This window comes from Lissotriton helveticus, chromosome 3_1, assembly GCF_964261635.1.
Source record: "Lissotriton helveticus chromosome 3_1, aLisHel1.1, whole genome shotgun sequence".
Lineage (NCBI taxonomy): Eukaryota > Metazoa > Chordata > Amphibia > Caudata > Salamandridae > Lissotriton > Lissotriton helveticus.
The window spans coordinates 2,085,941,927-2,085,969,106 of NC_136061.1; the positions used below are offsets into that span (position 1 = coordinate 2,085,941,927).

The 27,180-nt window shown below is 44.8% G+C and overlaps 1 protein-coding gene across 1 annotated transcript in view; it reads right to left on the minus strand.

The window, feature by feature from the left end:
* LOC144824120 (aminopeptidase N-like) overlaps positions 1 to 27,180 on the minus strand; it is a 241,364-nt gene that overhangs the window by 79,394 nt on the left and 134,790 nt on the right. Inside the window, exon 12 of the mRNA XM_078683232.1 lies at positions 1,977 to 2,116. Coding sequence (XP_078539358.1) covers positions 1,977 to 2,116 — 140 coding nt within the window. The remainder of the gene's footprint in view (positions 1 to 1,976; positions 2,117 to 27,180) is intronic.

Below are 27,180 nucleotides of genomic sequence, written 5' to 3' on the forward strand. Positions count from 1 at the left end.
TTGGGATGAAGGGGGCCCTGCTAAGGGGCCCCCAAAGTCACCTTCCGACAGTCTTTCCGTTTTGGACTGGCCGACTTGGAAAGGCTGTTGGAAATTGGCACCATAATGGGTCAGTCGGAAACGCTGTTTACAGCGGTTCCAACCAACACAAATTCTCTGAGAGAACTTTCGGAACAGATTTGAAATGACTGCGCAGTTTACAATCCGACTGTGAACACCGTAATCGGTCGGGCGGACTGTAAACCGATCGAGTCGGTCAGAAGGGTTCCGACTTGGTAGACAAGATTATGACTGTCAGGAGGAGGTTCACCGCTCGACATCATAATCGGACATTTATTTGTCTAGGTGTGTCTTGTTCAGTCAGTGTAATAAGCTGTTTGTGGACTGCGGTCCAGCAGGTAAGGGATAGGCTCCTTCTTCCTCTACTCTGAGTTGCTGGCCAAAATTAACCATTTTTATTGTCTACAAGCTTTCAGAAATGGAGTTACCTGGACACTTTTAGAAACATTTCATCAGAGGTGCAGATGTCTTTCTCAGATGATTCTGTTATGCAACCACTTGGGCTATGTCTTTTACATTTGTGTGTCACTGCAGTCTAGATATCAATTTTCAGAATCCTTCAGTATTTAGCACAGGGGTTTATGGTTCAGGCCTGTTGATAGACGTCATAAACATTTCAGATGGGTGTTGCAGTTGCATTGTGATCACTTTCACTTCTGTGATATTCTTTGCCAAGGGTGCTGCTTAGATTGAGTATGTCTTCTTAACATAAGGAAGGGTGTGAGGGTGAGAAATTAAGAATCATTCTTATTACTTATCTTTAACCCCATCACTCCAATTTTATGTTCTTGTAAAAAGCCTTACTCCTTCATCGGCTCCCTCCTGTTCGTTCGCAGTTTTGGTTTTGGGCATGAACAATTTTAGGATGGAGGGTTGTGGGCCCTAATATAGTGGAGTGTTGGGGTGCTGTTCTCATTATGTTCTTATTCCGGGCATGTAGATTTTGCATTATTTGCTTTAGCATAATAACGCAAAATTACGTGAAATGACAACTAAAAACACAAAATGCATCTTTTTCACAACAAATTACCCGACTGCTCTGTTCAAGTAAAATTTCGACTCAAAAATGTAAATGAAAGTTGATTTACAGTCACTATGCTGCACGCATTCAGATTTGTTGTTTTTATCTACAAAAATACCCGAACGGCAGGCTCAAGTAAAAAAAAAATACCTGAAATATTTGGTGACCACCTACTTCAAAGGAATTACTGCTCTCATTCATAATAATCCCACTTGTGTTTACATTTCTACACTTGAGGTCAAAAACTACCTGAACGATCGATTTGGGTAAAAGAATCAACCTAAAATACTGACTGGGTTAAAAAACATTCCGAGAAGTAAATCTTGCGTTAAAAATGTCTCCTCAAATTTAAGCTATGTGGCATAATAGTATTGTTATCGTAATTTCACTACATTTTGTTATGCGAAATTACTAAAATTACGCCAGCTGTGATGACGTAGTTAAAATTTCACCCAGGTTCAGTTCTAGACTCTTTGAGCAAATTTAGTGTCTCTGCAGTGAGGTGGGCCCTTCTTTAATTTAAGATGTGAGACGAAAAAAATAAAATCAGAGTATTACGATTAACATTAAGTAGTCTAAACATTAAGTAGTAACAACTGGAAATACTAACATCCAACAATACCCACAAGGTATGAAGAATACCTGTCATGTACAGTATTTTTTTCAGAGGCACACTAAGATAAGGCACAAGCTATCACCTATCACATAGAAAAGAAATATAAGTTGACATGTTTAATGTTTTACGTCCTAATAATTAAATTGCAGGAGAGGGAATTTGATTTCTTCCATAGCAGCAATAGTGTGTTCAGTAACGGAAAATGGCTGCCTATTTAATTACAAAAATACTCTTATATTGTAAATAGTGAGATTAAATCAGAATACACTTGAAGTTTACCGTATGATTGGTTCCGAGCTGAAGTAGAAGCCTCCTCCAGTTTCCCTGGTCATAGTTAACCCTGTAATAGCCAACTACGTCAAGGTTGACCAAAACCCAATCTGTACTGCCACCAGTCACTTGAAATATACTATTGAAAGCTGAGAGAAAGGAAGACACAAGATCTGCGTTTAAATGAAATGTGTTCTGTAGTCTACATAAAGGCAGCGTTTCCCGATGCTTACAACAGTTTCCACAGATACATTTTCTATAAATGGAATACATATCATTATTCTTTAAAGAGAAATGTCATGCTAATTATCTTGCAATAGACTGCAACTTGAAGCCATTGTAACATTTCTGTTGTCAGTATGCATCGGACCTTATTATTAATGCTCATGAATAAAATCATTAGGTTGAGTGGGCACCATGGAGATACTTTTATCAATAATTATAAAGTTGAGCATTAAAATTAAAAGTCGGGTACTTCATGTTATCACAACTCATCATTATCATGCCACGTGGAAAAACAAGTGGGTCGGGTGAGTGTGGATAATTTATGCTACAATTCTCTGTGCTAGGGAGGCACTGTAAACTAAGGGGTATATTCACAAGGCCGGAACTCTGATTTATCCCCACTGTACCGCATCAAAAGCAGAGATAGATTTAACACCCTTTTCACAAGCTGGTGCGAAATGCGGACATCATCAGTATTCCCGCGATAACTGCCCAAAAATGTATCTCCGCGGTGGACACTACCAACTAACCCTAATAAGATGTAGAGTAGGCGTTCCCATGCAAAAACACACAAAAAAACACAACACCACTTTCGCAATGAAATGCCAGATCCGTGATGCGAGTCAAAACCACGCGATAAGCCACGGTAGCAACAGGGATTTAAAACCTGCCTTTTGCTGGTGCTAAGCAGGACGATTACCCACAGCATGAAAGGGAGCCCAGCCAAGAGCCACACCTGAAGACCCACACATGACACGGAGACAAAGATTATGCAATAGCAGGATGTGAGGAGAGGCACAGAGCAGGCAAGTGCAAGAACGGTAAGTGACCAAGAAATATGAACTTACCCAATGCCAGGTGTGGCCTGGAGGTGCCTGACAGACCACAGGGTACAAACCACGGAAATGCCCATGTGGTGAGCAACTGCTGGTGCATGGAGTGCAGTGGCCAGTGGACGCTACCATGTCCCCACAGGCTGTGGGGCAGAAAGCGGAAATGTTGCACGTTACGTCTACCCCTGCATGCGCCTGCGTAGTGGGTTGGACCTGCATACGCCAGATCTGCATAGGGGTGTGAACAAAACGCCCTCGCACTGCTCGATGGTTCTCATTTTGAATGGACAATGCCTTCCAGGGTGGCACCTCCCAGCCTACCATGAGTCCTGCGCAGAGCATGGCGGGGTCTGCGTCCCTGTGCGTCTGCTGCACCCTGGGCTGCTGGTCTCCAGACCCCTGATGCCTGCCCCAAGTGCACCAACGAGGCTCCGTTCACCTGCCTATACCGACGTGTGTCAAAGAGGGCCCACCGCATGCCGGTGCAAGCTCCAAGCACCAGGCCTGTGACCTCTGCAGCCTTCGCAGACCATCGCTGGCCCCGCCAAAGCTTGCCCACAGTACTCCTTTCTCATTTACATACTCCACCAGAGACCTCTTTGGGCCAGTAGGCCCCACATGTGGAACTGCGTCCTGAGTCCTGAATGGCAGTGACCCCAAGTCCGTGGCAGCGGCCACATCACCAGATCCCTTCAATCAGTGAGGCATAATTCCATAAGGCAGGCCAGTGACATGTGGTGCCACTAATCCTGTTCTTTGCAAACCGGTGACACGTGGTGCCACTAACCCTGTTCAACGCAAGCCGGTGACATGTGGTGCCACTAACCCTGTTCAATGCAAGCCGGTGACACGTGGTGCCACTAACTCTGTTCAAAGCAAGCTGGCGACACTCTGTGAATGTCCCGTGCTGACTGCTGCCTCAGGCCTACACTGCGGTCGAGTACGTCACACGCAATTTTGAATTTAGCCTTGATTCATTTATGGCAAACTTGATGTCATTGTACAGGCCTGCATCCCCTTCCAGGCCCAGTGCCACTGAGTCTGTTTCCCGAGACCTACAACACATCCTGTTTGCACTCGGGGTGACTAGGTACATGGACTTGGGTTAGTTGTCGCCATCATGTCAGTGATACTGTCTCTGTGGCAAAAAAGATGCTGTGGCAATCCACTCCTCCATTTGCTGCTTCTGGATATTCTCCCCCCCTGCATCATGCCCTGGTGGACACCTTCCACTTTCCGCCGCAACCCTCTGCCACCTGGACCTCGGACGTATATGAGGACCAGCCCAGGTCACATGGTCATCTGACTGCACCAAAAGTCACCGCCCGTGGTGGCGGGCCTGTACCGGCTGCAGTGAATCCTGGGCCACTGACTCTGTGCTGGTCATGTCCGGGATCCCTATATCTGTTATATTGGATGACCTCTGTGACAGTGGTATTGTGGTCATAAATGCCTTGTGTATGTGGCCCTGCGCTGACCACTGCCTCAGGCCTACACTGCGGTCCAGTAGGTCACACATGTGGAACTGTATCTTGGGTAAGATGTGGAGGAGTCCACACCATTGGACATGCCTCATCGCAGGTGGCATCCCCAACAGCACTGGTGTCACTAAATCCATGCACACTGAGTCATGAGTCCTTTATGGTTGTATGGTTATGTCCTTTATGATGTACACTGTTGTCAATTTCTGACTGCACCAGGCAGCCCTTGCCGGCTGGTGTGCACACACACCACACACAGCCAACACAGGTGTCACTGAGTATGTGTACCTGCTAATAAATGTGGCAGTGTGCACGTGCACATAGCCATTCACACCATCTGAGCAAGTGTGTCCGTGTAGTCATTGTGTCCGCATGATGGGCACTGGTTCTGCAACGTCACAGTGTGCTGTCGTCATTGGACGTTATCATGTCACCTCAGCATTGGCAGTGACCCTGGTCCTATTGCTGAGCACGCACACCCCTGCATGCATATGCGGCATGTGCTGGTCCAGCATACGTCAGGTCATCGCAGGGGTGTGCTGTTTCGGCAGAGGCAGCAGGGCAATGCTCGTACCTGGCCTCATGCACAAAGTGTGGTAAGTGTTTTTCTGTGTTGAGGTGTAGTCACCACAAGGGCCACAGTAGTCAATGTTGCAATGTAGCATGCACCAGAAAGGCGGGCCCACACAGATCTGGACATGTAGAAGTGCAGCACTCCCAAATGAGGGGGCTCGTGGGAAGGAGGAGCAGCTATGTGGCAACATAACCAACAGTGGGGTCGCCACGTGCTGGGCATACCAGCCAAGAATCCCACGGTCGCAGACATCCCACCACACCCACGACAGGCCTCTGTACATCTCCTGTATGCATGCAGATCATGAAGTTACTGTGGGGATGAAAGGTCCTTTGTTTGCTCTATTAGGTGGTAGCACATCTGCAGCTCTGAGCAGGAACTAGCATGTGGCCAGCACCCCCTGGCAGATATGAGAGCATTGGCTTGTGACTTCCACACTGCTCACTGCCTGACGTGGGACCAATGTGTACACATCCCACATGCCTGAGTCCCTGGTCGCAGTCAGCGTGCGTGAAATGGCCTTCACACGTACTCCCACCCCAGGCCTGCACCCGTTGCACGCAGACACTGCCCATTGCACCGGGCTGTGCCATTTCATCCACAGGTCTGGCGCAGAGCAAGCCAGTGCCGCTTCAAGGAAAGCCACGGATGCAATGGCAGACCAACCCGGACACATGCCCGACTCCAGTCACGTGGAGCTGTATCGTGCATGTCTGCTGCATGTCCTGGGGCAGTGCCCTTGGCAGTGCTGCGGAGAAGTTACCGGCTGCGCTTCTGACTTGCGGACGTCACCTGCATTCAGCCTGTGTTGCATTGTCGTTCGTGCATATTCGAGTGGTCCATGGATGTCTGCCTCGCCAACATAACGGTAGCTGACCCGGATTTCGACGTGTGTGTGCACCCCCTGTTGGCCCATGACCAGGAGTGTCACAGTGATGCCCGTTTGTGGCATGCATGACTGATTGGCATGCAGGCTGGGAACTGGGCCTGGGAGATTGCACAAGTCATCGTGTGCAGTGAGCACATTGAGCTGCTACCCGATTGGGCTTTGGTGCACATTGGGTCGAGTGGTTGGATTCAGCACATCTGGCTGGGTCAGCTGATGGATTACGTCAACGATATGTCGGATGTGTTGGACGATGATGGCTCATTGGAGCTGTTGGCCTACGCTGCTGCACTCACGTTCATGGACGAGTGACAAGGTACCTGCAGCCACGACTGGATGTGACCCATTGCATCTGTCCAGACGCCTGCTTGCAGGTGGTGGATCTGGTTACATGTTCAAGGACGACAGTGGACATGGCTGCGTTGTCCTGGACACATGGTCCCGGCACGGACAACCAACGCGGTTTGGCTCTGACTTGTGTTGGTGGTGGACTCCCCCCGAGGTGGAAATGGGCGCTTTCCTACGTTCCTCATTCAGGCATGCTGCTGCATTGGTCTGCATATCGTGGCACTTCTCTTGGCTGCATTGCCATGCACTTGTTGATGAAGTTTGGACACTTTCACTTGTCTCTGACTGTGTTGTGTCTTGATTTGCCAATGTGTGTGTCACGGACTCTCTCGCTCCCTGCCATACGTGCATTGCTACCCCATCAGGACTGTGGGTTTGTACTTGTGCGTTCTTGTGTCCCTGTTTTGTGCTTTGCGAGGTGCTTATGGCCGTTTACCAGCCACAGGCGGGTGCACTTGTGTCCCTTGTTCGTTTGTGCAAATGTTGGTGTTTGTACCACATTGTGTTCGATGTTGGGGTGCTCTGCTTCCTTTGTGTGTGTGCTGCATTTTGTGTGGGATGTCCCTTCGGCTCTGGTTTGGCTCACAGGCTTGGTGGTGCTTATCCCTGCTTTCCTCATCGCGGATGGGCTCATCACACGTTTTTTCGCATTGGGGCTTGTGCTTTTATATCCGTTGCAGTGGTTCTATTGCGGACATTGGCGGTGTTGTTGGCGAGCTATCGCATGGTACCGTGGTGTTCTTAATTCCACGTTAACATGGCGTTATTTTCCCGCGATCGGCTGCAGTGTGTAAAGGTGGGTTAGCATTTTTTGGTGATATTTAGCACACTTTCTTGTGAATATACCCCTAAATCTGCTGCAACATAACACAAGCATTGGCATAGCCAAAATATCTTGCCTTTGGGACCTTATAAGCGTTTAGGTATGTAGCACATTATCCTATGTATTGTGTTGCTATGCCTTAACAAAGAAAAATTATACAGGTGTTTTTAATGGTTTGTGAGAATAAGTGTATTTGTGCTTGCTGTAGACAATGTTTGTGGTAATTTCAGATACATAAACACTGAAAAGGGGTCCACAAGAAAATGAAACAGGCCCCCAAACTTCCAAAACATTCGGCCACACACTGACTTTTTAGGCCAGCCTTTCGAGCACTGCTTCCTTGCCCTATAGGCTAATCTGACCCTGTACAGGTGTCCTGGCGTGTATCTTTGAAGGCAAAGCAGTGCACTTGCTGGGATTTAGCCTGCAACTGCGAAATCTTTAGCATTAACAATCAGTTGTTTTTCACTTGTAGCAAAAATTTTACGTAGCTTAATGTAAAACAGTATCAAAACTTTGTATGTGATATCTGGTAACACTTAGATATATTCATGTTGTCCTGTAGCAACTCAAGCAGTGTAGTAAGTAAACATGTTGCAATAAGTGCATCCTTATCAGCTATTGAAGAAGAATTTCCAGGGGAAAAGATCTGAAGAAAGAGTGAGGGATATGTCAAGTCTCACTTTATTGATTTAAGTGGCAGTGGCATTTCTGTTCAGCGACCTGCCTTTCATATTCTCTACAGTATGTTGCTGGGGGCACTGTGACGTCTCAGCTGGAATCTAATAAATTATTATAGTAGAGTAGACCTGTTGTTTTCTTATTGCAATTAGACAGTAGTAACATATTACAGTTAAGTTGTGATATCATGATGACTGCTGCCAGAGCCAATAGCCAAGGTGAAAGACAGGTCAAAGAGCACCATTGAAGGTGCAGTTTAAACAAAGAAAAGGTGAACTACCTCATTAGGTCGAGCCTGGGCAGCTCATGCGCTGCTCTGAGAGGCAAGCTGTAATCAAAAATAGACTTTAAACCCCACCCACTATGCAACCATGTTTGCCATTGGCTTGTGTCAATCTCCTTTGTAAATGCTGGCTTCTGATTCATTATTAGGCTTGTCAGCCCCTCCTTAGTCCTGCCCTGTCTTCATTTGTAACCTCCCATGAGCACTTACACTTTTACTTCTGCTGTTACGTGGTATGTCTTATTTGAGTTTCTCCTACCACAGGCAGGACATGCTTTCATGCAATTTTCAACAAGCCATGCGTGCTTTCACTTTCCAAGCAGCCTGGGACAATTGGGGCCGCTCCTTTTAAATGAAATAGGTCTCTCATTTACAAGAGTTCGAGCTATTGGGATTGTAAATGGCAATGCCTTTTATGTTTTAGTTATCAAAACAGATAAATAAAAGGTGTTATCATTTACAATGCCAATAGCCTAAACTCTTGCAAATGCGAGACCCATTGCTTAGCAAATGCTTGTTTACAAGGGGTTCACTGAACTGTGTGTTTAAACCAGGTATTGCAATGAGGGCAGTACGTTTAATTCACTTGCCCCCAGATGCATCAAGCATACATTTTGCTATTCCTTATTTGCGAAAAATAAGGAATCGCAAAAAAAGGAATCGCAAAATGCAATGCATCAAGAAATTGCTAATTGTGATTTCTTAAAATTCCTTAATTGCGACTCTCAAATTGCGAGTCGCAATTAAGGAATATCTCCCCATTCATTCCCATGGGACTAGAGGCCCATAGGAATGAATGGGAAGACAATCTCAATTTGCGAATCGCAAATTGAGATTGCGATTTCAAGGGTGCAGGGGTGTCCTGTTGCACCCCTGAAATTGATCGGTGCACATATGTTGCTCACACACATGCCCTTAGGGCATGTGTGTGCGCAACATGAAACTTTGAAAAATGCACTTTAGTGCATTTTTTAAAGTTTTTGCAAATTACCATGAAGTTGTACTTCATGGTAATTTGCGTGCCCTATTAGTGAAAACGCTATTTTTTAAACTTTAATGAATCTCAATTTGAGATTCCTTAAATGCAAGTAATCGCAATTTAGCAAATTCTCAATTCAGTCACCAAATGCAAAAATACCGTTCGCAAAGGGGCAGATTCTGAGAATCTGCCCCTTTGCGAGCGGATTTTTGTTTGATGCATCTGGGCCTTGGTGACTTCAAACCCTAGTGAAGCAGGTCACAAGACTTCAAAACAAATAAGTCCTTTTTTCCGCTAAAAACAGGCAAGAGTGAAGCTAAAAATAAGTAAAGGACGGGATAGATGGTATTCTGACGCGCTGAAAAATAATGGGATTTTAATTTCTTTAAAATCCAAATAAAGCATTTGCTTTGTAAATGGCAATGTCACGTTTATGTTTCTAATTGTTTTCTTTTTGTAAACATTGAAAGATTACTCCGCTTTCTAGCACGATAAAAGATATGTTTATAAGATGTAAAATGTGTTTCATTGGCATTGGAAAGGTGTAGCCTCGTATGTAATATATTTATTTACGTCTCAGTGTGTTTTAGGATTGAAACGGACCACGGAAACAAACCAAATAACAGACAGGAAGTCTGGAGTGGTGTGAAAGAGTTAAACATTCTGTAAATGTTAAGCTAGGAGACAGCTATTCTTGAACAAAGAGAGAATTTACATAGTCCTGAAGATTGGTATATTTGTTGTGACCAGCATCTCTGAATGTTCTTTTCTCAGAGACAGTGAGTGATGTGGCCGAAATGTACAGATGCTGAGCATCACACTGAGACACGTCGCTACTTCCCAAGCTTTCAAACTGTTGTTTGCTTGTAATGCGCCTTATTTGAAGGGGGTTTTGCACATGTTTTGGGATGTTAAGTTTAAAACACGGAAAAAGACACACAAACATTTATATTCTTTAAATAGCTGGTATAGCGGACATAAAACATACACGTGATGTTAACAAAAACAAATATTACATTTTGTGGCCTTCTAGTCCACCCATTACTCTGCAGAGAAGTAAGTTGACTGGTGGGCAAAATTACTGAAATCAGTGAATGGTGGCTATATAAATAAACCTATGGATGTAAGGATGAAAATATTTATGGATGGATAGCCAGACACATAAAAATAGATGGGTGAATTGACTGTTGATTGGTTAGCTGGGTGGCTGGACAGGTGGCTGAATGGGTTAATGGACAGGTAGGCACACTTTTTTTGCCCTGTTCATAGAGTTGTGATATGCTCATTAAGAATTGTTACCGTACATGCAAGATGAACATGAGCTTTACTTGTGTGTATCTCATGTTATGTAATATGGCATACGTATCACTGAGATGATGCTTGTGCATGGGAGCACAATTTTAATGACACAGGCAAGAGTGAAGCTAAAAACCAGTCATGGATGACAAGCTACATAATAAAGTGTATTTTAAATCCTTTCATTTCTAAAAATCTCACCTCTCCCCCTCAAATCCACCCTCCATTTAGCAGCTCGCTTCATTTCAGGGTCCAAACAAAGTGACATCACTCTTATCCTGTCTTCTCTCCGATGGCTTCCCATCGAGGCTAGAGCCATTTACAAAACGGCTTGCATCACCCACAAAGCCTTGCACTCTTCCTCTCCTCGCTATCTCATGAATAAACTGAAATTGTCTGGAGGCTTGAGACCTTCTCGGAATACTGAAAAGTTTCTGCTTGAAACCCCCTCCTTCAAAAGGGAAAAACTGATGGCTCAATCGTTCTCAGGTAAAGCAGTGAGAATCTGGAACTCGCTTCCTCCATCACTCCGTGTAACCACCTCCATCCGGATCTTCAAAGCGGACTTCAAATCTCTTCTATTCCAAAGACACTTTCAGAACTAATTCGTTCATTCTCAGACCCTGCCAGGAAGTTCGTTAGTCATTGGAAATTTGTAATTTTTATCTATCTTTGTACACTCCTTGCTTGCTGTGTTTGATATTGTGTTACTCTTGCTATTTTTGTCCGGTCTATTTTGTAACATTTCTCTCATGCAACGTAACTGGTTCTATTGTACAGCACTCTGACACCTTCGGGTAAAGTCAGAACTTTATAAAAATGCATAAATAAATAAATTACAGCAGTTTTAACAAACAAGGAGGTGCCTGCAAAAACACGCCGTGCACATACAACAAACAAGCGTGACGTTAACAATTAAATTAAAGTGTATTTTAAATCCTTTCATTTCTAAAGAAGATTTTTGCTTCTTAAAAGTCGACATTGCGTTTGTGTGTTTCTAATTGTTTTCTTTTTTAAAAATTGAGGGGCAGATTTACAACAAAGTAATGCTGCGCGGTGCAGCAAGTCATTTTGCTGCATCGTGCTGCGTTAGTTTGGCAAGCACAGAGATGCGACATATTTACAAGAATATGTTGCATCTCTGTGCTTCCCCTGCGCTGGCGCACAAACTGCAGCCATGCGCTGGCGCAGGCACCCTTGCACCATGGTGAAAGAGAAAAAAGAGGATAAAACAAGGCGAAATGAAAACATTTCTCCTCGTTGTGCCTCGCTATGTCACCTCTAGGGCGGTGTAGCAGTCACACGCAACTCCAGATTTATGATTTCTTGTAAATCTGGAGATGTGTCTTGTTACATGGGTGTTGCGTGGGAACACCAACAGCAATACCCATGGAACGCCTCTTCCATGCACAGTGCTGCGTGTGAAGGGCCATATTTACGAGGAGAGGAAAAGTCACGCAGGGTGGCTTTTCCTTTCCTTGCAAATAAGGAGGAGCCCCCTGCGCCACCAGTACGTCACGAAAAGTGACGTAATGGTGGTGCAGGGGGATTGTAAATCTGCCACCATATGATTTATCTGCCTTGTAGCAGGATGAAAGATCGACTTTATTTTTAGGTACGTTTATATGGTGTTATATGTGTTTCATTTGCATTGCTAAGGTTGTGCTGCGTTGCATTTAATTTCATTTATTTATGGCGCAATGTGTTTTTTTAGGTTTGGAATGGATTATGCTGCAAATAAATAAATTAAATAGAAAGCCACGCAACCTTCCCAATGCCAATGAAACACATTTAACACAATATAAACATACCTCAAAATTAGATCTACCATTCATCCTACTACAAAGCAGATAAATGATTCAAGTTTTCAAAAAGCAGCAAACTTACACACACACAAACGTGACATCAGTGTTTAAAAAGTAAGCACATTATTACAATATAAAACGTAAATCTTGATACGTAAACAATATACAAGCACTATCCGTTCCGTAGCCAAAAAAACACTTCCATTCATACACAAAAAAACACAAGAAAACGCCACCTTCCCATTAGTTAATAACTTTAAACAGCATATAAACGCACATGACATTACAGCAGCTTTAACAAACAAGGAGGCACTGCAGAAAACATGTTGTGCACATACAGCAAACAAGTGTGACGTTAACAAAAAAAAAAGTAGAGATATAACCCTGGTGATTACATTACAGTAAACCCATCATTGTCGACTGCGCTAAATCCCTAGGTGTCATACTTGACAAAAGACTCTAATATCCCACATCAACTCCATTGCCAAGAACGCAAGTTATCAGATGCGCCTTCTGTGGGGGATTTGTCGGTTCTTCCCGGAGAAAGACTTAAAAACCTTGCTACAATCGCTAGTTCTCTCTAGACTGGATTATTGTAATTCACTTCTGACTGGCCTTCCCAAATCTCACCTCTCCCCCTCAAATCCGTCCTCCATTCAGCAGCTCGCTTCATTTCAGGGTCCAAACAAAGTGGCCACATCACTCTTATCCTGTCTTCTGTCCGATGGCTTTACATCGAGGCTAGAGCCATTTACAAAACGGCTTGCATCACCCACAAAGCCTTGCACTCTTCCTCTCCTTGCTATCTGGTGAATAAACTGAAATTGTCTGGAGGCTTGAGACCTTCTCGGAATGCTGAAAAGTTTCTGCTTGAAACCCCATCCTTCAAAAGGGAAAAACTGATGGCTCAATCGTTCTCAGGTAAAGCAGTGAGAATCTTGAACTCGCTTCCTCCATCACTCCGTGTCACCACCTCCATCCATATCTTCAAAGCGGACCTCAAATCTCTTCTATTCCAAAGACACTTTCAGAACCAATTCGTTCATTCTCAGACCCCGCCAGGAAATCCGTTAGTCATTGGAAATTTGTAATTTTTATCTATCTTTGTACACTCCTTGCTTGCTGTGTTTGATATTGTGTTACTCTTGCTATTTTTGTCCGGTCTATTTTGTAACATTTCTCTCATGTAACGTAACTGGTTCTATTGTACAGCACTCTGACACCTTCGGGTAAAGTCAGAACTTTATAAAAATGCATAAATAAATAAATTGCAGCAGTTTTAACAAACAAGGAGATGCCTGCAAAAACACGCTGTGCACATACAACAAACAAGTGTGACGTTAACAATAAAATTACAATAAAGCAGACATATAACCGTTGCCAATACATTACAATAGCTTCGACATCGTGCACATACAACAAACAACAAATATAGTTTAGTTTAGTTTAGTTTATTTGTTTAGCACAGTTAATTAAAACCATTGCTGTGAAAGATCCATATTAGCACAATTATCGCATCAAGAAACAAAACTGAAGAAATATACTGTCATTTTAAAAAAATCTATACATTTAAAAACAATTTTAAAACTACCAGAGTTAAGTTGCTATTGAAGTCCAAAAATAAAAAGATTAGAACAAGAGGTGCTAGACAAGGGGACGAAAAAAGTCAGTAATTAGTTTTTTTTTGGGGGGGGGAACGTAGGAGCCGAGGAGGGTGAAAATAAATTTACCAAGAGTCTCACAAACTTTCCAACCCTGGCAAGCGCTTGGATGTCTGTGGAGGTAAAACACAGAGCCGTCACCTCCCAGCATGACCTAGTGCCCCATTTTAAAAATAAAGGTTTTAATAAATGCCTTCTGGGGCCATCCATAGCGGGGCAACAACACAGAAGATGTGGCCATGATTCTTTATGGTATGAGCACAGTCTGCAAGCCCCCCCCTCCTTTGAAGGAGCCCATCTGTAGGAGGCTATAGAGCACAGGCCTAGAAGGCGCATAAACAATATGTTCTTCCGTGCCACTGCGTTCAGGTTTTCCAGTAGATAGAATTGTGGTACCCCAGGCTGGTATGAGACATTCAAGGGAAGAAAGACAGTTGGTGTGTTTAAAGCCTGAAGGTCCATCAGATGGGAAATTAGTTTCACCTGCTTGTTGATGACTTTTTTCCACACTGAGTATGGAATTGTGTCTGAGATTAGCAGGGAGCTGTCAATCTCTAATGATTTAATGGTCTTTGTAATCTGACGGTTCCATGGGTTTCCAGAGCTGGTAAAGATCTCTTTTAGGCAGAATTTTAGGGTGGTATCTGCTGCTTTTAATGACCTTATAAAATATTTCAAAGCATCTGCCTCGCAGTAGATGGACTGCCTTTGTAGTCCAAGCTCCAGACGTAGTCTTGTCCTCTGAATGAATTTCGGGAGATGGAAGATGTTTTTGTAAATGGAAACTTGGGCGTGGTCAAGACTGACACAGCATGCACCGGGAAAGGCCTGATGCCCATAGTTTAAGGCGGGGAGTAGTGTGGCTTTGATCACTTTCAGGATAGGTTCTGCAGAGGGGCTGCTCAGAGACTGATTCAGACGAGTCAGGGAGTATGTTATTGCACCTGCTCTTTTTTTCATGGCAGCTAAATGAGCTGTTGATCTTGAGGTATCGCAGAACCATACTCCCAACAAATATAAAGCTTTACCAAAAAATGCCAGAGCAGAGAGTGTATGTGTATGGTAGCGATCCGAGAGTGCATGTGTAGGGTGGAGGGCAGGGAGTGCATGTGTAGAGTGGAGAGGGCATGTTAAGGGTGGCGAGTGGAGGATGCATCCGTGGAGTGAAGATCTCACCTGTGGACGGTGATGGAGAGTGTGGTGGGGAGTGAAGCATATCCTTGTAGGGACAGTGGAGGGGAAGGGGTTGTGCCGCTACTGGGGCAGGCGAGGGGAGGGAAACAAAGGCATAGGGATGAGGGCAGATGCAGATCAGCCCAGAGTGTGGAGGTGAGAGGGCAGTATAACATGTTGTGAGGTAGGGTGTGACGTCGCAGCGAGAGCAGGAAACTTTGGAGCGTCAGATCCGAGTCTCCGCGTTGGCTCAGCAGCCTGTGATTCTTGCAACATGACTTAATTCCGCTGTGACTAAAAAAATCAATGAGCCCATGTGTAATGTGACGGGTGCTCGGGTAAAGCGTTTCAACGCCTTCGGGGTGAGTTGGTGCTACATACAACTGACACACACAACAATGAGCAGAGCAGGGTGTCAAAGAGATTTATTCAAGGGCAGGGGCAGGAGTCCCAACAGTTGTGCTGAAAAAGAAGAAGAGTTTTCACGTCTGCCAGGTCACTTCCAGCACCTCTCCCCCCCTCCTCCGCACTCAGGTGAAAACAGCCCCTGCTACCCCCATGCAACACCCATCTCCGGACCCCACAGACCAGTGCTGGGGCCCTGCATGTGACCCCACCCATGGATTTCGAACATGATGCCTCCAATTGCATTCTGGACCCTGTCGTTTTCACCAGAGGGGAGAGGTGCTCATTACACGCGCCTGTTCTTTCTTCCTAAATTATATGCTTCTGCTTATAGATTCATATTTTCCTCAGCTGCCGGGCGTGTATGCTTCCGTCCAGTAACGGTTGAAAGATCTCTTGCCTGCTGCATCAAAAGCCCATTTGGTTCCCAGCGGAGGCTGTCAGAGTGAAGCGCTGCTGTCTGGCGGGTCTCATAAAAATCATTGTGGCTCTGAGCTGAAAACCAAAGATGGGAGGGGAAAAGGAGGGGGGCGTGGGGAGCGGCAGCATGCCTTGAAGATGTGTCCTTCATTGCAGCAATAATAACAAGTTAGGTTGTGGCTCAATTAATAGAGCTGCCGGCTTTGGTCCTTGGGACCAGGGTTCGAACATCGGTGTAGGTTCAATAAATGTAACACATAGTTTATTTACAGCCTTGTGGGACACTTGTGCTAATTGTTTATGTGCATTGTTGTAAAAGGCACATTGGCTGTAGGAGGGTTGCAGGATCAAAATAATGAATGTGTCCTTAACTGGTGACCTTCGGACAGATGGGAGGAGGGAAGAGAGGCAATGACAGCTGTACTGTGTAATAGCCAACCAAAATGCTCTCTGAGTGAAATCGCCAGAAAGAGAGCTAAACACACAAAGTGGGGACTGTAACAGAAATGCACCAATAAGAAACCAACATTTCTGAATGCTGCAGCTAACAGCCAATAGCAATGGGTGGATTTGCCAAAGCCACACGTAGAGACACAACAGGTCATCGCTGATACTTGACCTAAAAAGAGGGGTGGAGGATGGCATATTGCCATCCCGTATTTAGTGAATTCTTTAGGGTAAAGGCAGTAAACAAAGAATGAAAAGAAATCTTCTTTACACTTGACCAAGTAACGTGATTGATTATATCAGGAAACCCATAAGCAAACAAGAAATAAATGTAGTAGTGGTATGCCAAGTGTATGTATGGTGCTTCAAATATCAACCTCAGGGGCTAGCTACAGCATAAAAGTAACAAGGGTAGTAGTAGGGAAAATGTATCAACTGTTACTCTGAGAAGGAATGACACTGCATTCAGGATTATGGACAGTGAAAATCATTGGGCAGAGCAAGGTGTAGGAGGGGACCAGAAGAATGAATGAGGCATGTTGATCTAGCTGGTTATAATAAGAAAAGACGAGAAGGGTTGCTCATATCCCAGCTGCATAGTTGTAGAAGAATGTATATCCACAAAGGCTGGGTTAAAGAGGAAGAAGAGGGATCTTGTGTAGCATTTGATGGTACTGTGTACAGTTGACTAGAGTGATTCTCTTATCAGAAGATGAACATAGAATATGAAGTAGTGCATTATCCTCGCTTAGGACTGTGAAAGCAAGCATCATTCCTGCTCCTTAGTGGCGGTTAGTCACAGCAAGAATGCATTTACCCATTGCACTGGTCTAGCAGGTTGTTTCTGTCAGGCAAAAAATATCTTCATATGTTGGTGATGGTGTGCAGGCATCTTAAAATGTGTATGTCATCTGTTCACAGGCAGCAATCCGCTTTAGTCCTGCGAGTCATTTAGTCAAAACGGGTACCTTCTGTGATGACCAGTGAATCAATATAGATATTTTGGCCATGGCTGTTTCCAGGGATGTCATAATCCACCTGCATCTATGCCTGTTGTGTCACTGATGATGATGGCCTATGACTGATGAGTTGGATATAAATGAGCCATCTGAAGTAGACGATTCCTGCCATATCCCAGTCCGATACCACATCAGCCGAAGGCAGTGCCATAAGATGTGGAGTATGTCATAGCCCGTGGCATCACAGCACCAACATTCAGAATGGGTATCAGCTGTGCTTGGTGCAGATTGTGGGGGATCAATACCAGCCATGTAGTACTTTAAAGTACAGGAATTTCAGTTTGTCTTCCCTAATGTATCTATCATGTGTTTCTAGCAGTGACCACCAGTCTTCTTCCAAGTAATATTAATTTAGTGCAGTTTGTCATCACATTGTATAGAGAACAAGTGTTAAACAAGTATATAACAAAGGTCAGAAATCAATTCTCAAAATTAGCCAAGTAGCATATATTAAAAACACGGATACTGAATAGCGAGGTCAATCCCACCTTTCCCCTTACAGCTTAATCCACCACCTTTATAGCTACTCCAGGACAATGAAAATACCAAGGACCAGGGGAGAAGGGGTGGGGATGACAGAGAGAGAGAGAGAGAGAGAGAGAGAGAGAGAGGGATATTCCACTTATCTGCAAGTTAGAGGCTAGAAGATCTGCACTGTATACTTAGGCCTACAGTAGGCACTTCAACACACATACAAACCCCAATCATCTGCTGAAACACAGCCTTAAAGATGGTAAGAATGTCATAAACTAACTAGGGAACAGATCAAATAAGAATACAAAATGTAAAGGCTTACTTGGTGACCTAAGGATCCAAAAGGCCCAAGCACTTTCCCCATCAATTTTGGTGACAGGGTCTCGATGCAGAGGAATATGAGGACATCTGCACCAAACAAACAAGCGCTTACTTCATACAGTTAAGAGGAAGTAACTCTGTCTGGTGGAGAAATGCCACTCTGTAGTCTCAACATGTTCTCTTGACGAGGATTTATGTTATCACATAGTTGAGGATGAAGACATAGCAGGAACAATCTCATTGACGAAATGACATGCACACAAGGTCACTGGAGACATTACCTAGAAGTCCTTTACACAGCTGTAGCGTAGAATATGCACTAGACATGCACCCAACGAGGTAGCACTAACTAATTAACCAGTGGAAAGTACTCCAGTTGGGTTGACATTTTCGGGAAAACTGTGGAATCTTCTTGGAAAAAATGAGGTTCCATTATGGCATTGATGTTCGTTTCACAGAGATTAAACTTCAACTGGAAGCACATCCAAAGCAGGTAATCTAGTTGAAGATCCACTTCTGTAAAGCACAAATGATCCTAACTTCTTGAGCTCTGCAAAGGCAAAGCAGGTGTGTTTTCTCTCGTATTCCACATTGAAAAACGATATGAAATCCTCAATGGAGGTGAATTCATCATAGAACTTTTGGAGCATAATCTAATGTGTAGTTATTGTGATGAGTGGTTTCTTTCTTGTCTTTTCCTGGTGAGAGCAGAGTCAATGGTTCTCTCTTTCTAAATACCCTAGGTATGCAAAAGCCCACAATTCATAGCACCACAAATACACCTACTCACAGACATACACAGGTACTGACACACCCCTTCACAGACCCACACAGGGATTCACGGACCCACACAGGCACTCACAGACCCACACAGGCACTCATACAGGTACTCACACATTCACACAGGTACCCACAGATCCATTCACTGACCCACACCTACTCACAATCCACAGACACACTCACATACCCATTAAGACACTCACACACACACTCACAGACCCATACAGCCTCGCACTCACCCATTCAACCCATACAGCTACTCACACAACCACTCACAGACCAATGCACACACTCACACATCCACTCACAGACCCATACCACTGCTCACACACCCACTCACAGACCCATACAGCGACTGACACACCCACTTGCCGACTCACACTGCCACTCATGGAGAGAACTCACACACCCATCAAAATACACAAACACTCACAGACCCATACAGCCACTCACACACCCACTCACTGACCTTAAAAGTCACTCACACACCCACTCTGAAAGGTGACAGATTACAGTTAGGAATATATTTTTTAAAGGTAGAAATTCACTGAAAAAACAAAGGTTACATGGATGTTATAGTTAGAGAATGAAATTATAAAAACGTTTACATTCACTGAAAAAAACAAGTTACAAGGATGGTATGGTTAGGCTCAGATTTCACTCATACAAAAACAGTAAAATTCAGCAGTTATAGTTACCTGAGCTAACTATAATGTATGCCCCACAATGCACTCCTTATGACCTCACATATTACATCACTCTTGACATTGTCAGTGACATCTCTGATGACATCTCAAATGACATCACTGATGACATCGTCCACAGAACCACTCAGATCCCTATGTGGCATCTCATAAACCCACTCATAAACTTACTCAGCCACTCACATACCCATTCACAGACCCGTTCAACTACTCACAAACCCACTCACTCATCCATAGAGACACACCCACTCACCCACTCATATAGCTACTGACACAAACACTCACTCACCCATAGTCACTAAGTTAGCCACATTGTCATCCATATAGCTACTCAGACACAACCTTATTCATCCATACAGCCAGTCACACACACATTCACTCACCCATGCAGCCTCTCAACACAGCCATTCACTCACCCAAACAGCCACTCATACACCCACTTATGCAGGTACACACATATAATTACTTACATTCTCATTCACACATCCATATAAGCACTCACACATCTACTCACTCATCCATAAAGCAACATACATAGACACTCACGCTCCAATACACCCACTCACAAATCCACTCAGTTAACTAAGCCACTCACTCACTGATACAGCCACTTACACAGCCACTCACTCACCCATACAGCCACACATACACATACTCACCCACCAATACAGCCACTCACACAGCCACTTGCTCATCCATACAGCTAGTCACACACCAATGTATTCACACATACAGCAACTCACACACACACTTATTCACCCATGCAGCTACTCACACACCCATCCAGCCACTTACACATGGATATAGACAGTCACACAAACTCAGGTCACATATGTTGGAAATTGTATCACTTATGAGTAGTACAGAAAGAATAGTAATTTAACTTATGCAGTAGCTTAGTATATATCTTTTAAGTCTCAGAAACGTTTACAAAATACACTCACTTTATGATGTCATCAGTGATGTCATCAGTGATGTCATTTGAGATGTCATGAGTGATCTCACTGACCATGATGCACACTAAGAGATAACCTGTGTTCATCCTCTGGTAGCTCATGTTAGGTAACAATAGTTCACCAGGATTTGAATCTCCGAAATAAAATGCACTCACCTCTCATAGTAGAAGACTGAGAGTATATACACATGTAACACCAAGGCATGCTATAAAGGCAGGATTTTTTCAATTAAATTATTCATTGCATGTTGAAAATTGAATATATACTCATTTGTATAGAAGAGATCTGGTGCTTATGCTTTTGATGAAGAAAGGCGCAATGGAGAGCAATTTTACAGCAATTTGATAGGGGTCTATGCAGATATGTTGTCGACTGAATTTCAACCTTGTGTAATATAAGTTCATCATCAGGACAGAAGCAAGAGCACCCAGTATCTAAACATTTTGAGATAAGCAAGGGTAAGAATAATTTAGGGTACTGTGAGGGATAGTTACCTAACTAGCCTGGTATGAGACGACGGCAATCTTTCAATAATTAGCAGGAACACGCAAAGGGTGACACCTGAGGATTTATTATGATGGCGGGCGGATCGCCCCCGGGCCTGCGTTAGCCTCTGCTGGCCCAGCGGGGGTGATCCGCCTGCCATCTATGACTGATTGACCCTCCCGCCATATTAGTATGGCTGGGAGGTCCGTGGCGGACGGAAAGACTGTCTGCCACTTTTCCGCCGGTCCGCCATCCATATTATGTTAATGTCGGAGATGGCATGCAGTCCTTGCTTTGGGGGCCTGTTGCGGGCCCCCAGGGAGTTGGGGGCTGGGGTGTGCACATGGGGTACCTATGGTACCCCCCTGCATTTGCATGCACAATGTGGCAGGCACCGCGCGGTGCCTGTCACATTGACCATGGAAATGCACAACATGCATTTTTTTTACAAGCAGCGGGTGCTGCTTACAGCACCGCCCACCGCAATGTAAAAAATGTGGGATGCACCCGCCAGTGTGGCGAGTGCATTCTAATTTGTATGGCGGGACCGCCGCACGTAGCATTTCTGTAATGCTACGAGCCACGTAAAGCTAAGCCGATGAAGAAGGTCATAACGGAGCCTGCGCTAAGCGTGCCATAATTGGAAAAATGAAAGAAAGAATTAAGAGGGTATCAGTCACGTTGACTGGCAGAGGGAAGATTTGAAAGGAAATAATTGCTAACAATTATTCACAATGACAACACATTAATAAATGAAAAACAAAACAAATGAAATTAATAGTGAGGGTGAAGGATAAAATATTTACAAAGAAAATTGTACTCGCTAACAAAGCTCAAAGATTAAAAAGAATGGATCCCAGAGCTGGTGGGAATAAAACACATTTGTTGCATAACAAAAGAAAAGCTGATTACATAGGGACCATATTGGATTAGGTCATCCAGTTAGCCTCAAGGTTGGGGAAACATTTACCTGATACTGTTCCATTCTTCCTGTATGTTTAGGCTTTTTGAATCTGAATGACATTTAAAAATCCATTTACCTTCCAAATGATTCAGTAGGTGTTGTTTGTTGCCTCCTCTTGGTTGAGGTAACATGATGTTGATCACTTGCAATGTGACGTCATTTTTTATTAAAAGTACCAAACCTAGGCAGAGTATGCATAGTGGTGCTCCGTGTAGTTACACTGAGTAAAAAAAACCTCTGTGGAATTACGTGGAGCTCCGCCCCGGGACCACACAAAGCAGTATACATTTTTTTTTAAACGCCACTTACCTTGTCTTCTGCCTGCCCTGCTCCTCGCCGCGGTGTCTCCCTTCTTCCCGCGTCCTCCTCCTCACGTCTCTGTAGGTATTACATCTTCCATGGAGGCGGAGTTTTGCCCAACTTTGTGTTCCCAGCGGAGCGCTGAATTGGTAAATCTCTGCAAACTCCGTTGGCAGAACGGAGTACGACGCCCGACGTTACTTAGTACGCTGTTGTCATTTTGCAGTGAATCCTGCTTTTTTGCTGCAAAGTCCTGATTTTTGCCTTTTGGGTGGTTTGCCCAAGTAGATCAAATTGAAAGGGCAGTGAACGCAATATACAACATTGTTGGAATTACAATTGGAAAAGAAATTGAGGATTTGGTGAATATTGTCATGGTCAAATATTTTTATGTTCAAGGTCTGATGAAACGCCATGCGGTTACCATATTTATAGTGACCCAATTTAGGGGGAGGCCAAGTAGGGGATCGATAGTGTTGCCTCTAGGTCTCGCTTTGTGAGCCCTCACTAATGGTCCTTCATGCAGCGTACTCTTTCAAATGCAAACAGTGGTGAATCTAGAGCCAGATTGGTCTTCGAGAGGACGTTCCAATATTTTTTTTAACTTCTAGTCAATTTGTAGGTGATAGGACAGAAGGTGTTGATACGTGATTCTGTTGAGTGTTGTTTTGTCTGTAGGTTGTAGAAGTACTGCTCTATGTGTGTACCTAGCATGTTTGATGGAGCGTTTTATTTGCCATCTTGGGTAGCTTCTTCTGATGAGTTTATTATAAAAGTCTCAGATTCTCTGGAAAAAACATCCTTCAGCTAACAGTTGTGGTGTATGCTAGAAATTGCCCAAAAGGTAGGCTATCTTTGAGAGCCAGCTGGTGTGTTCTGGAGTATTGAATTAACGTGTTCCTCTCGGTCGGTTTTACAGCATAGCATGTTATAAAGTAGATTGAACGCTGACTTGAATGTGACATTTAAGTAGTCAATACTGGTGTTGGATGCTGTATAGCCCACGACTGGAGGAAACTTGGCCCCCTCTCCCTTGGGCCCTCCAGGTCACACAGGTGGTGTTCACGTACCTGGGGATCTACCTGACTACAGACTGTAACATATCCTATCAAAGAAACATCCTGTGAGTGATTGCAAATTTTGCGGGCGATGCCCTTAGATGGAAGGCCCTTCCCCTCACAATATTAGGTCGAGTCGCTATGTTTAAAATGATTACTTTGCTTTGTTTCTTGTATGCCCTACAAAATGAATACCTCCCCCTCCCCAGATGGACGTTCAAGGTGATAAATGCGGAATTGCGCTCTCTGCTGTGGTTGGGATAGCAGTCGAGAATAGTACTTGACACGCTCCAGAGAAATCAGTATAATAGAGTGATCTCCTTACCAGATGTGGAGGCATATTACTGGGCTGAGCACCTGGTGCAGATAAATGAATGGCTCCATGCATCAGCTGATCACCCTACATATAGATTGGAAAGGGACTCCATGGCATGCCGCATCAGTTTGCATTATTTGTATGGGGGCACTGGAAAGAGATGTTTATTCCCGGCCACACATATAACCATAGAGGTCTGGGAAAGGGCAACAAAGATGATAGGGGGGACACATAAACCAACGAAGAAGAAGCCGATATGGACCTGCTCCTGGCTGAGGGAGCTCCACAAGCTCAGGGGTTTTGGGGAATGGGATGATATCGGAATCTCCACATTGGGGGACCTGCTGACAAAGGGGGACCTTAAACCCTATGGGACCCTAGTGACAGAGTATGGGTTAAGCCCCACTCAGTTCCTCAAATATGCGCAACTGCATCATGCATGGGGGGCTGAGGTGGTGCTTTCCTCTCCCTTACCAGAATATGCCCCGTTGGAGGGTCGTCTGCTGCAAGAACAGATACCTAATAAGATAGTATCCCTGACATATAAGACCCTGAATAATAATACGACAGATAGATTGGGGAAACTGAGAGCAACCTGGGAACAGAACTTGGATGAGATGGACACAATAGATTGGGAAGCAGCCCTGATGCACAACAGAGAAGTCGCGATTAAATCCCGACTACGACTCATTCAATATAAGATATCACACAGGGTATATTATGATAGGGATCGGCTACACCGCATGAGTCGAACTAGTGACACCTGTTGTCTTCGGTGTGGACTCCCGCAGGGGGACATCTATCATATTATTTGGGACTGCCCCATAATCCATACCTATTGGACACAAATACTGGGAAAGTTGGGTAAGGTGTTAGAGGCAACGCTTTCTGTAGATCCAATTTTTTTTTACTAGGGATAACTAATGATGTAGACTTGAGCCGCCCGCAAGTGATCTTTGCAATGCTGGCCCTGGTGGTGGCGAAGAGGGATGTGGCGGGGACGTGTGAAACACCGTCACCTCCCCAATTGGGGGAATGAAGGAGGGGAATGGACATGTACATGGCGGAGGAGAGGGTCACCTACAAGCGAGAGGCTGTCCCCGGAAATTCCGCAGGGTATGGGGAAAATGGAGAAGGTACCATGGTCTTGATGGGGGTTTTGGACTAGACTGACACAATGAGAGTCCTACTGAGTGGGGCTCTGTTCCAAGTTGACGGGGGCGGGCCATGGGCCGGACCTGAGGGGAGTCGTTGGAGAACAAAAGAGTACGGCAGACTTATGTCTTGTAGGGTGAAGCCGGATCATGTTGAACTGATGATCATGATGTTGTCACTAAGGGTGGTGGGTGGGGTGGCGGGGGGCGCCTGGGTGTGTGGATAATCACTTGTGACTTGCCAGCTGTGTTTGTGTTGGTTAAAAATATAAAAAATAAAAACAAATACTGGTGTTGGATGTATCTAAGGTCAGGTTGGCAAAAGTTACGTAATTTCCAAAAGAGTATTAATTCTTCTTCATTCTTCATTGCCGGACCAAATCATAAAGACATTAGCTATGTATCTTTTCCAAGTACGTATTTTTGGGAGAAAATGATTGAGGGCACTGAGGATGTACTTTTTCTTAATTTCGTTTACGAAAGCAATGTCAAAACCTTGGGTGAAAACTGCACCATGGAAGTTCCTTTCTGTTGTCTGTAGTATTTACCCTCAAACAGACAGTACATTCTAGTGAGGGCAATTTCGAGTAGAAAAGTGAAAAAATCAGTGAGGACTCTTGCGGGGACTGCTCTTAAGTTGAGGTTAGGACAAGCAAAAACTTAACAGTATATGTCCTTTCTTTTACTTACAGAACACCCTGCCCTGTGGCCTACATTAGGGGTGACATGTGTAATAAAAGGGGAGATTAAGGCTTCACAAGTATTTCTAAATGCCAAATCAAAGTGGCAGTTAACTGCACACACAGGCCCTGCAATGGCAGGCCTAAAACAGGGTTGAAAGGCTACGTGTGTGGGTGGCACAATCAGTGCTGCAAGCCCACTAGTAGCATTTAGTTTACAGCCTCAGGCCCTGGGTATATGGTATACCACTTTAGAAAGGGCGTACATGTAAACTGAATATGCCAATTGTGTATACATCAATGTTACCATGTTTAGCGGAGAAGCAGATCCACTTCAGCAGCAGTGGCGTTACAAAATTTGAGGGGGCCTCCCTGCAATGGACGTAGAGATGTCCCTCTCTGGACTCACCCAGAAGCTCTCAGGCCAGGATACTGGGCTGAGGGGGCCCCTAGAGCTCGGGCCCCCCAGCCCTGCGGGGGCCTTTGTTATGCCACTGGTCAGCAGTGGTAAAGTGCTCAGACTCCTATGGCTAACAAAATGATAGAGCAAAAAGAAGAGGTAAGCAGGCTAAAAGTTTGGGGGAAGACCCACCCTGAGGATGATCAGTCTAACAGGGACTTTGAACATGACTACAGCCTAAACCGCTGAATGGGTTTACACTAAATTTGGTAGAAAGCTAGCTCTTCGTCCAGAAAGAGCCATTTTAGTAATTTGGTGTAAATCTATTCAGTAGATTTATTAAAGAAAAGAGATTTATAGATTTTAAAGAAGGACAAATCCTCTTTGGATCCGACTGATATGCTGGTGAGAGCTGATTGACTGCCACCACTTCAACCAGGAAGCATTGGCAGCCATCTTGGGACTCTGGACTGAGATTGAGCCCCCCCAAAAATGTGATAAATAACAAAATGGGGCAGGGTAGGCATACCCTGAAACCCTAGGCCTGGTGCTGGGGTTTCACAGGGCCAAAAGAAATGTCATTTTAAATTTTGGAGCACATTTGCATGGTCTTCAGTGCTTGCTTTTTCTGAGGCCCCCTGTGTAGAGCAGGTACGGGGGAGGGGGAAATAGTGAGATATTGAGAGAGGTGGCACACGGTCCCCCTCCTGAGGCCAATTTCAGCTCAAGGGGCTGCGACACACTAGTGCACAGTTGTAACAGTTAAGGGGGGGCATGTTGCCCTCCTCTCAGAGCCGATTTTGGCCCTGGAACCCCATTCCCTGGACCAAGCCTCATAGCATACTGGAGGGGCAATGTGGCCCCTCTCCCAGGATGATTTCGGCCTGGGGACTGCCACCTCCTGGGGCCTGGGTGTATCAATAATGGGGGAGTGGGGCTGCATGGCCCTCCACTCTGGGCTGTTTTCGTCCCTGGAGACCCCAAACCTGAGGCCCACCATGCAAAAAAATGGGAGGAGGACATGCAGGCCCCCTCCTAGAGCCATTAAAGGGCCTTTGGGCCCCAGCCCCTTGTGCCAGCTCAGCTATGTCCCCGGTGCCCACCCTGAAGTGGAAAGAGAAACCTGTGTTTGCTTTTACATTGCAGGAGTAATCTCAAAGCTCCTGCCATGCGAGAGCGAGCACTAAGTCCACTCCCAGCGGGCAGGAGGATGAAAAGTGCTCCCGCCTGCTGGGAGCAAACTTTTCACGTGTTTCCCTGCCCACATTGAAGTGGGCGGGG